At 34.0% G+C, this 12358-nt stretch overlaps 1 protein-coding gene across 1 annotated transcript in view; it reads right to left on the bottom strand.

Moving 5' to 3' along the window:
• The window catches only part of LOC149802710 (ubiquitin carboxyl-terminal hydrolase 39-like), a 52963-nt gene that overhangs the window by 23772 nt on the left and 16833 nt on the right, over positions 1 to 12358 (bottom strand). The window contains exons 4-7 of the mRNA XM_089952117.1: positions 6789 to 6925; positions 5315 to 5411; positions 2933 to 2988; positions 2051 to 2276 (exon numbers count right to left, since the gene is read on the bottom strand). Coding sequence (XP_089808243.1) covers positions 2051 to 2276; positions 2933 to 2988; positions 5315 to 5411; positions 6789 to 6925 — 516 coding nt within the window. The remainder of the gene's footprint in view (positions 1 to 2050; positions 2277 to 2932; positions 2989 to 5314; positions 5412 to 6788; positions 6926 to 12358) is intronic.

The following is a 12358-nucleotide window of genomic DNA, read 5'->3' as shown; positions in this document are numbered from 1 at the left end:
AAAAGTATTTACATTCTTGACCTATTTTGGCTAGGACTAGAAATCTGCTAGTGAAAACATAAAAATCCTGTTTACAGTCTAGATGCCAATACTGTATAAACCTACTTAAAAATCTTGTCCAACTGCAAACTGCATAGACACATATCTGAAATCACATATTGCAACGGCAGTTCTGGATCAATGCAGTTTGTTTAGCATAATCAGCAGAATGCAACAATATAAACACTGATCCACTAGCACATAATGTGATGGCAGATCAGGATCCATGGTGTTTGCAGTTGGACTCGACTAGTACTGGAGTGTACATGATAGTTTCCATTACAATCTAGAAGCTAAAATTCTGTATTTGCAAAACATGTATCCATACATTGCCCTGTCTTGACTCCACCCTTACGTCAGAACCTCTTGTGTGGGTAATTGTTTTCATGCTCAGCAAAAATGTACATGACTTAAGTTTGGGGATCTCAATAGTTCTCAAGCTATGACATAGGGGCTAAGCTCTTTTGTGGGTAAGGATGGACCCCATGGCCAATGCTGTTGCATTTGTCTTTTCATAACCAGTGAGTGTACATAAGTTTAAAAGGGTAGGGTTCTGAATAATTTCAAAGTTATAACCCTTAATATAATAATAATAATAATAATAATAATAATAATAATAATATTAATAATAATGATAATAATGCTTTATTTATAGAGGGTGACTCATTAGTCAAGGACTATTCTCCCTTGAGGCTCTCTTAAGGAGAGTATAACAATGCACATTATATGAAGATAGCAATAATTAGTGTTTAACATGTTTAGTATTAAAATACTAAATTCCATTATCTATTAGAAACACATACAAGCTCATGATATCTTTTCTTAAATACTCTAATATTTTCAGCAGAGTTTACATGTAGTGGAAGCTTATTCCACAGAACTGTACCAGAGTAATGAAAACTCTTTTTAAATTGCTCTGTTCTTGGTTTTGGTACTAGAAGGTTTCCATGTGATACTGATCTCAACTGGTATTGTGTTGAAAAAGTCCTGATTAAGTCCTGAAGATACTCTGGTGCAGTTCCATGTAGACATTTATATAAAAGAACTTAGCTAAGTCCTTTAGGGTAGGGATGAACGTTAGGGTCAAAGTGAGGTGTATTGAATACAAAATTGGTCTTTCATGCCCAATAAGTGCATAAATGGTTCTAGGGTGGGGACATCTTTTTCTCTGTTATGACTCAGAGGCGATGTTATCAGAGCTTGGGAAAGACACCTAAGGCACCATCAGAGGTCCCAGTCTGAAAAGTCTTGACATGTGGCTCACTGATCACACATACAAATTTTCACACATTTAAGACATACAACACAGGAATTATTTAAGTAAAATGTAAAATCATTACTAAAGCCCCCATACCAAAACCTTTACTAAAATTCAAAGTTCTTTGGCACAATCTACACTCATGGAATTATCACCGACTCAAATTTCATGTGTAATAGCTTTAACATGTAATAAAAGACCAAGTACATTACATATATACAGAAGGACAATCTCACCATTACTGTACTTCTTTAATAGCACCTGCATAATAATTAGAGTAATTATGTTGGCCTCACACTGCAAATCCCAATACATTCACTACAAAACATTTCTCACTCCTGGACATTTCCTGTCAGTGATCTAGGCATAATACCACAAAATATCCTTGACATATATGATGTGCCTTCCTGCAAGGTAAATGTCATGCAATGTACATTTTTGAACAATTGACCCTAGGAACCCAAAAGGGAGGGATCGAAGAATATTTGCACAAAGTTATCATGCTAACAAGGTAACTTCTTAATTTATGACTTTCCACCCTTATGTATTAGATGAAATACTGTGAAAGATGATAGATGATCAGACAGACAGACGGTCTTTTACCACTCTTATCACTAAAGTTGGTATTCTAAATAGTGGACAATGAAAAACAATAATGACCTGCCCAAAACTGTTCCCATCACTGCAACAGTGTCATTCATGGAAAAGAGAATCGATGAATGAGACAGAACTGTACCTGAAAAGCTGACTTACCTTGCTCAGTGATCTGAAATTTCTTCCTGCTACACAGGACCACGGCTTGAAGCATCTCATGAGGACTGACATGGGCTTTAAAGTTCCGTGGATTCCACAATTTACGCAACAACTCTCCAAACCTTTGAGTTAATAGTGACATCTGATCACCTGGAGGACGCTGTATGGTTTTATAATTCTCCTCTTGGAGGAAATAGTCCCTCAGTGGGGAGACATGAGACAGAGCCTACAAAAATAGCAAAAAGAGGGGCTTTGGTTTTTACTTTTAATACAGTTCTGATTTATATCTATTATCCAAAGCATTTTCTTTCTTTTATGGATATTATTAAAATGTTAACTGGGAATCACTCAGGTCCAAATGCACCTTCAAAGCACAATAAATCTAATCATTTTACTTGTGTTGAAGATGGGAAGGAGCTAACAATATGTATTTTTTATGTACTAGGGGAAAATAATAATCTTTTCTGGTCAGTAAGTTCCATTTTTGACATGGTTTAAAATTAATAATCTGACCTATATTTTGCTGACCATTATTTAAAAATGTAATTTCTAGTAAGGAAGCAATTTTGTTGAATTCAAATTTTAAGAATTTTAGCAAGCTGACACTCAGGCTTACCTGACATTTTTAAAGGCTTTTATTTCTGTTGCATGGTGATTAGCATTGATAATAAATACTTTTATTGTACACAATACAATTCAACTTGCTAGCAGATGGTCTTTTGATGATAAAAATGCTTCAGAAGATTTTTGACAAAAAATTATTTGGTGAAGTTAAGCTCTTTTTTTATATAAAATAAATTCAATACAAAAATTAGCTTATAAATGTTTTGTAGCATTTCTTCTGAATACCATACATTATTATTTAATTGAATGGATACTCACTTGCAATATGACATTGCAATAATCATTTGCTTTGATGTTATTCAAGCCAACAATACCTGAAATAAAATAAATTCTCAAATAGAACTGCTAATTTAAAATTATCTAATAAGAGAAATATCCATGGCATGCCATCACAAAATATAATTTTGGAAATTATGACCGATTCAGACTGAAAACAATGTAAAGTTGAGATACTATGATTTCTCACCACTGAAGATCTCCACATCTATTGCTAACACTAATAACCCCCAGCCTCATCTCTGCATGTTACATCAGTAAAATGTTTAAAACCTCTAGTGTTTTAATTAATGGATCCTTCTGAAAATATTTAAGACATAACACTCAGTGCATACATTTGAACTTTAAAATCACAATGGCACAACTATATATTTTTTTCTGTCTCAGGCTTGGAAACAACCTGCCAATGATGAATTTTCTAACCCTCAGACTCCAAATGAAACAAGGATAGCATCAGCTCTAAGGAGAAGGAGAGTCAATCTCTGAAATTTGTTAGATAATTTAAGGACTAGTGGATAGAACTGACACTTCTGTGATGTACATCCTTGATATTTGAATATGTAACCTTCATAGTTGTAGGGATATATTTTTGCATATAAAATGATTTGAGCAGTTGATAAGAGAATATTTTGAGAAGTTGATAATATCACAGAGTATAAAATAATCCACTACCTGTTTCATATATAAAATATACACACAATAACACATCGAAAAAGAAATGGTGTTACAAAAATCAGATTGTATGTTTCGTACAAAATACATTACAAATATTAATAATTATTCAGCATGAGACAAGTCTTAATAATCATGTTTCCACCAATAACAGGGAAACTGCAGCTATGAGCTCATGACTGTCAAAAAACTGCCTTATGAGATTTCAGCTTTGACTGTTGAGATTTTCATTATGCCTCTTGAGAATTTGGGGTCAAGGGTCAACTGACTCTTCAGTTTTGAAATCTGTTGAGAACCATGACTGCGGTGAATGAGAGGATTCCAGAACAAGGGCTTAATTAAACAGTGACAAAACTCAAGCTGGTATAATCCCAATGTTTAAGAAGAATAAGCACACAAATGTAGTAAATTCACTGACACAAAAAGCAGCAACTAAATCTTTCTGGTGCAACAACAATGGACATTACAACATGTCACCAGAGAAAAGAATGAAAGCACCATTACGCATTTGACAACTGTTTGGGGTATCTGGGGGCAATGCAGTGTTCTGGAATCTTTAGGATCACCTTACTGGGAGGGAATAGTAACAAAAAAAGTATGGAATTACTGATATTAAAATACATCTATGCCATGTATCTATATGAAACATACTACTCAACCTATGATATATTATCAATATATATATATATATATATATATATATATATATATATATATATATATATATATATATCAACTTGAAAGTCTTGTGGTCATGAGAAGGTCTGACAAATGTAGGACAATGCCAATAGAGATGTGTTGCCATATTGATCCTATTTTCATTATACTCAGTCCATGTGTGACAGAGAGTGCAGAGAGACCTAGACTTATTAACTGTTCTGATACCAATCTCATCCTTGACAAGAATAACCAAAATATTTTCAAACAGATGACCTGCTAGTCAACAGTGATTCTAATTTAACCTTTTCCCACATTTCAGGCTCATCAATTTTGATCATATGCAGGACTTGTCTTGGTCACCATGCATGTAAATTTTGCAACACAAATGTGTAGTTACTAGGGTTAATAAGTGTTTAGTTCTGTGACCGGTTTCACACCTGTGCTGCTCCATAAATGCTCATGCAAAAAAGTTGTCTCTAACTTTAATGTAATAATTTAGTGAGAAAAAAAATCTTCAAAAACCATAACCAATATTATATCTTCACTTACATTTGGTAGGCATTACAGTATTTTTTTAAAAAACAGAAGGTATACTACAAATCTTATCTAAAACAGGTCCGGGTTTGCAGGAAGAGATTACTAACAACCAAATCCCTCACACTGTACTTCTTGCAGATGCAAACAACTGCCATGATGGATCACTCTGATGAATTATTCATGACTGCTCAAGATTAAAGTAACCAGAGTAACTTGTATAAGGAAAACATTGTTCTGCATCAATTCTTCAACTTTTGTATTGATATGCATGTCAAAATTATCAAACTCTGACTTTGCTAGCTGTCACATTAAAGTCACTTTAATGAAGAGTTGCTTCAATACTGAGGGTACCTGTTGAAGTGGTTCTCTATTTGAAATGAAACCAGTCCAATAAAACATGGGATACGTTTACCTGGTAAAAAACAAAAACATTCCCTTATTATTTTTTTTTTTTACAATACAAGACCTGAAATAATTTTCCATTTGTGTACTAACCTGGGAGATAGGTAGTCCCATCATAGGCTCGAGATAACTTTGGGTTAATGTCCAAGTTATCTATATGGTGCTTTGTGAACATGGGATTCAGCACATACTGTTGAAAGACAAGAAAGAAATTATCAGAAACACGATAACTGAACATTCAAACTAGAAAAAAATCTCTGATGCTTGGTATTTTCTTGATGTTTGGCAGAAAACTTGAAAATGTTGAGCATAAACCATGTTAGGAAAGTGATATCTAAGCTTTCTTTGAATTTTTATATGCTGGTAAGTATACATGACAGATCAGTGTATAAGAAGAGGCCCATGACAGTCACTTGACTATGTACTTTTACAATAAATGTTTCTCTGAGCCAACCAATCTAACAAAACCATAAATAGTTCTCGATGACCAAACTGATTTTGACCAAATTTACTCAATATCAATTTCACATTCTGCCCTCTAGAAATAATCCCTCTTAACAATTTTTACAAAAACTTTTCTGTTGAGAACTCTGCTTCAAAATATCAAAAATACCTTCAATTAACAAAATGACCTCTCTCTCTCAACATGAACTTAATAAATTTTATTTTTAAATCAAAGTCAAACAAAAAGAAGAAAAAGTGTCAGAAACTTACTATCACAAATATGTTGAGAAATTTACTCTACTAACTAAAAAATGACTTTTTTTACTTTTCCTTTAAGGTACACCACTCCCTCGATAACTCACACCCTGATAACTTGTGACCCCACTTGTAATTAATAAAGCAGTGGTTTGCTGGAGAATTTTAACTTCATACTTGTATAGGAAAAGCCACCTACAGTATTTATTCCAGAAACAAAAAAGAGGGGCATAATGGCCCCTACCAAGAAAAAATAGGGTGAAAAAAAAAAACAGCGTTCACAAATATCTTTACCTGTTTCTTTTTTTTTCAAGAAATTCAAAGACATATCACAATCATATAAATCATATCATGGATTTATTCATCACTGCAATAAATATTCAATTTTCCTGTATTATATCCTATGAATTAGTCAAAATACAGCATGGTTTTCTACAGTTGAGAAAACAGTTATTTTAGAGGAAAGGAAAAAACAGAAAACCATGCAATACTTCAACTCGACAAATGATTCAATGTATATAATGGTATTAAAGTTAAAATTTATTGACGCAATTAATAAATCCATGTGTCGAAAGCCAGTGATTATTATCAGCCTCACCTGTCACAAACCTTCCATACTAGGATTTGAATTCCCCATTTTGAAGATTTCATCTTTACTTTACATTTTCTATCAATGATCATCAACCATTTCAGTCTAGGGTATTGGTGGTTGTGGTGGGGGCCTTCATCATTTGGCACTGCCGCTGAACCACAAAGAGAAGGTTTCACCCTGCCCACCCACCCACATTATACCAAAAGCCATGTTAATGCTTTATATATAAAATCCTCATTTCTTAACATATTAAATGTCCATTTGGATTACACTCACAATGATATCCTCAAGGGATGAGTCAATGATCTCATAGTTGTCAGGCAGACAGTAGAACTTATGTGTCTCCAGGTTAAGAAAGACATGATGACCTTCCTGCACGCTGTGGGTATAGGCATGAGACTTTGGGCCACGACCTGCAAACATCAAACACAAAGAAACCAGTTTTCTTCAAAAATTATATTTACACTAACTTCTTGATATGCTAAGTGGCTGATATGGTAACTAGGATGAGGTGGAGGAAATTGGAGAACATGGCCATTAGACCTTGCAAGTGATAGAACCCTGGGACCAAACTCAGGACTGCAGATGCAAAACATGTGCTGCCACTACACAATAAAAGACGTCCTTCTTGGCTATATTAATTTATCTGGTACTGATCCTCACCATTTTCTATATGGGCATGCAATATGAACAAATGTATATCTCTGCCAATATTCAACAATGTGATCTATAGCATAACTATAAATGGAAGCCAACACAATTTTTATTATGTTGCCTGTGTACCCTTCATGACCCCCAATCCCTTGAGCTGCATCAATGATCCAATACATTTATTATTATTATGTCAAGGTTGATATGGTGTAGTGGGTGTGCTACAATTTGTGTCCTACGCTTTCATACTACTGCTAATGCTAACCATAACTGACTTGGCTGCAATGTATTGATTTTGGCAAAGTGATTACTTTGTGGTGTTTAAAACAAAAAAGGGCATGGTTATTGGGTAGCCAGGAGGTCTCATGTGCACCTGAAGCATGTTCTACCAGGTTAGAAGGCACACACAATGCACGCTAATATATACTGATGGGGTAAGAAAGATGGACAAAAATCAGAGATTAGCATCTGCAGTTCTAAAGAGGTGAAAGACATTAAACACATGGATTGGAAATCATGCCTTGAAGGATAAAAGGACCACAAATCCAGTAATTATGGGTCCATCAGTGGTAAACTTCCAAAATTATATATTCAGTCCCTATCAGATCATTTACATGTAATAGCTAAGAATAGATCATTCATATTTCTCCCCACTATCAGATTAGAGCGAGCATGTTCTCCCCAAGGCCTTTTACTGTCACCATTTTGATATTCTATCATTTCTACCTGAAACATTTTTAAACCCACCAATGCATTATGCATCAGTGCCTATATTCAATAATGTTTCCCACTATTCTTTCACAATTATTCTGTTATCAAAACATTCTGTGACCTTGTTCCAAGTCCTATTCTATGAAAGACCTCTTTTCTAACTGTTTCAGGGTCATGTAATTAGGATATTCAATGACAATTACTCCCTCAATTAGCCATTATTGACTGTATCTTACTTGGCATAAGTGCCAGTACATGAAGAAAACCTTAGGTTCTGGCTGGTTCAGTCTTTCATTGACATTCATAATCAATCAGCAGTGGTCAAGCCTGGTGTTGGTTTATCATGCTGTACCAGTCATTTTCACTATCACTTTCAAGGTATAAATCATTTTACTTTAAAGTCTTCTAAATCCTTAGGTATGAATATGGAAAAAAACCCACAATTTTCCAGAACCCCCAAAGTCCTATGATGAGAACAGCTGTAAAGTTTTCTGATTTAGTTCTGGTAATGGAGTAAAGGAAGGATCTAAAGAGACAAAATTCTTGTTTTAATGAAAGACCCCCCTCCCAACTTCAGCTGAAATCAACAGATTGGATAAGAAATGTATACTGCCATCTATTGGCTTACTTGGCAATGGTTGGAGTAAGGACTGGGGTAGAGTTGGATCCTGTCAATTTTTTAAACAAGAAGGCAATGGTTTGGTATTTTTTTAAAATATATTTTCTTCTTGATGTTGTGTTTTCCAAAAACATACTTCTTGCAATAAAATATAAACAAATAAAAAATGTAATTCTCCCATTAGTTGCAATTATATTGTCATAATTGTTTCAGAGCTATAAACTATTTCTGAAAAACATTCAGTCTGATCAAGAAATCTTAACTTCAAGTGGATGCTGCCCATGGAACTTTTTTCTGTCTATTCAAATAAGAAAAGGTACAATTTTATCTTCACATTTTACCCGTTTTAAAAAAAACATTAAATTTATTCAAAGAAAATGTCGAACTGGATTATTTTTTTCATTTACACTTCAGAAAGCAACAGGCGAAAGAAATATCACACTCACATTCTTCATACAATTTACTTGTAAGTCATCTCACAATTATATAATTAATTATGAATAGGTAGGTATGTCTCTTATTTACATCCATTAATAACATCTGTCCTCTATATTTTCTCTGACTGTGAAGGGATCTTTTCAACTAGAATGAGGATAAAGAATGGGCTGGCAATTAGACTTTCAATCAATTACTAATAATTAAATTCAAGGACCTCACACAATTTTGGCTTGAAAATATAATGTAAATTTGGGAAATAATGAATGCCATGTAAACAAATGTACTTCTGTTAATATTACATTGCTTTTTCTCACCTGTATGATGATAATATGCGTTTTAGAGAATGTAGTTTTTGGGGGAAGGGGGTAAAACTAATTTCAGTTATATTTAACTGCTATTATTGCATTGCTTTCTTTTTATTCAGAGACACCAAGACCACAGTTCAAGCTAATTATTCCCTTTGCCAATTAGAAATTGAAGGCAAAATAACACAATACAAGTCTGATTCCTTGGTCACAGTGACATACAGTACATGTATGGAACATCTTTGTCTTTCTATTGGTACTATCAATCCAACAGATATACATCAAGACACCGAGTATATTCTGCCTTGGTTGCTGTCTTTAACTTATATATTTGGCAAAACATCCATTTTTGTGTTATTTACGTCTTTTTTTCTCCAATCTGTACAATAATTTTGTCTTTTGTTTCCTATTTCCTCAAACTGAATCGATTTTGCACCTTAATCAGTGATGTGGTGCTTCTCTTAATTGTTCCCTCTTCCCTGTGTCTGGGAAGGCAGCATCTACCCTTTGTTTTGTTCCCAGTTGTATTGTGTTTGTCAGTTTTTCTTTTCCATCCCATTAATATGTTGGTAAATGTGGGCATGAGAAGGCCTTCTTTTCCATCCCATTAATATGTTGGTAAATGTGGGCATGAGAAGGCCTTCTGAGACACTCATCACACCTATATCTATCATGTACAAAATATATACACATGAGTCTTTCTGTTTGCTGCCTGTGGACAAATGCAGTGTAGCAACTTGGCTTCAATTTCCTGCATGAGGAAGAATGGCGCTTTCTTCCAATGTTAAAAATCCTGAGGCTAATATTATTACTAGTTCAACAATGCTTGGAAATCAGAGTTTAAGTCAGTGCAGGGTTGTACCAATGGTCCCAAGTTCACAATATTCCTAGGGAGCTACCCAGTCTCAGTTGTATATCAGGGCCTGAAAATTCTGATTTTGACTCAATGGTCCATGACCATTAGGACTTCAAAATGCCCAGGGCTGCACAATCTAAGTATCAATCCAACAGGTGACATGAATATTTACTAAAGTGCATTAACATAAATGAAAGACAAGAAAATAACAAAATGAATACAAACTAATTAACCATGAAATTTTAAATTTTTTAAATAACATGATCATGCCTCTTGGTGGAACCTGTTTGAATCTCAGTGCCATAGGTAACTAATAACTTCTCATCTAACAAATCTTAAAATAAGATAAAAATATAAAATACCCAAACTAAAAAGAACACATTTGAAATTCAATGCTTGTTCAGTGAAACAGATGGGAAATCAACCAATAAAGTCAATTTATGTATAGTCGATGGCCCCAAAAGTAATAATTATTTGGCGGATAGTCCAAGTGCATTATTCTTGTATCAGTTAAAAGTTTTTGAGGCCATAAGCTTCCCTCCTTACTGGTAAATTCAGCAATACAAAAGTAGCAAGTAATGTGTTACTATTAAAATGCAGTTTAATTGCATGATTACCTCCAAAATTATAAAAAAATAATCTTTGTGAATACTGACATGTTAAATAGAACTGATAATAAAATCAGTTTTAAATCAGAAGATATATAACAAAAAGATTGTTCAACTCAGTGGGACATATTCAAACTTCTTTCTCACTTTTGAAAACAATAAATACAAAGTTTCAGGAACTGTGCACCCACCCCGTATCTTTGTGAAATTTCAATGTGGTTATGAAAATAGATTGCATTCAATTAAGGAAAAAGTTTCAAGTGAGCAAGGGATTGGTGAGGTGGTCAATTTAGATTTTGCTTGGTAGGGATTGAAAATTCTAATTCACATATTTTGTAAATTTCAATGTATGCATATTAAAATTGATGAAAATGGTTTGGATTGGTTCAGTGATTTACAGCACAACCATGCAAAGAAGTTATTTAATGCCAGGGCATTTGAAGTACACACCATGGCAGCCAATTTAGGCTAATACAATGGTATGATTTTAACCTATTCCCTTTTGATTGCAGGTCTGGTATGCTAGCCACTGAGCCACCAAGAATCTTGCCTCCATTCATCATCTGTTACAACATTAATTAGAGTGCATCAGGCCTATTTCATATTCATCCCCAAGCCAGCGGACAGTCAAGCAGGTGACCCATTAAAAATATTTAAAACCACTGTAATGATTAACTTGCAAGTTCAATGACCATGGAGAATTGTACAACATCAGGGCTCTCAGGTACGCAGGCTTCTGGGTCAAATATGTGTGAAATTCTCTGAGAACACATCTTTTCTCCATGTAATGTGCCCCTGTGATATGCCTTTTTAAATAGTTAATAAAGTCTTAGATAAACAGGCATGCAATCTGTGAGACCAATGAACAGCTAATTCTTTTCTGATGTGATGACTTCAAAGAAATCAAAGTTCTTCTGAGTGTGCATGTAAGCATCTACAATTGTTCAGCAAATGTACAATGCCTGTTTTTGCTATAATGGTGTTTACACGGGTGACAACATGTTTATAAATCACGAAAGCAATTAAAGCTTTCTCAGAAGCAATACTGTCCAATCGTTAATATGCAATAATAATAATAATAATAATAACTTAGCAAATGTGATTTCGACTACGGTTTTTAAAGGGTGAAGAAAGTTGCTCTGAATGAATCAGCAAAATCTGTTTTTCTTCTTCTAGAAACAGACTTGTGACAATTACACAAATGCTGAAATACAAATGAAAGTGAAAGCACAAATGAAGAAAACTGAGAACTTAAACTCAGAATGTATATTTAAAGCTGATTCTATTTAGACTAGGTGAAGAATGCTGATAAAAATGGTGGCAGAACTATGAATGTGAAAACTTATATATCAAAGTGGGAAAAGCAGTTATTGTGGTTTAAAAAGTGGAATTAGATGTTGTACTAAAAGTGATTTGTGGGGTGTAAAACTGCTGAAACACAAAATCTTTCACTCACAATGGAAAAACTAGTTTGCAACTATCAGCCTTTAGCCACCATGAATTTAACTAAACTCATTTAATTGTTGTTGAGAGTTACCATACTATGCAAAAAATAAAATCAAGTAAGCTATTGAAAAAAATCTCAACGAAAAGTGATGACTGCAAAGCTGCACAGTTCCATAAAATAAAACAGTGAATAAATATATCGGAGTAATGGA

Source organism: Sinohyriopsis cumingii, chromosome 3 (genome assembly GCF_028554795.1).
Source record: "Sinohyriopsis cumingii isolate HCF-2022 chromosome 3, ASM2855479v2, whole genome shotgun sequence".
In the NCBI taxonomy this organism is placed as follows: domain Eukaryota; kingdom Metazoa; phylum Mollusca; class Bivalvia; order Unionida; family Unionidae; genus Sinohyriopsis; species Sinohyriopsis cumingii.
The sequence above is the reverse complement of the archived record's forward strand: the minus strand, read 5'-3'. Positions and strand labels throughout refer to the sequence as shown.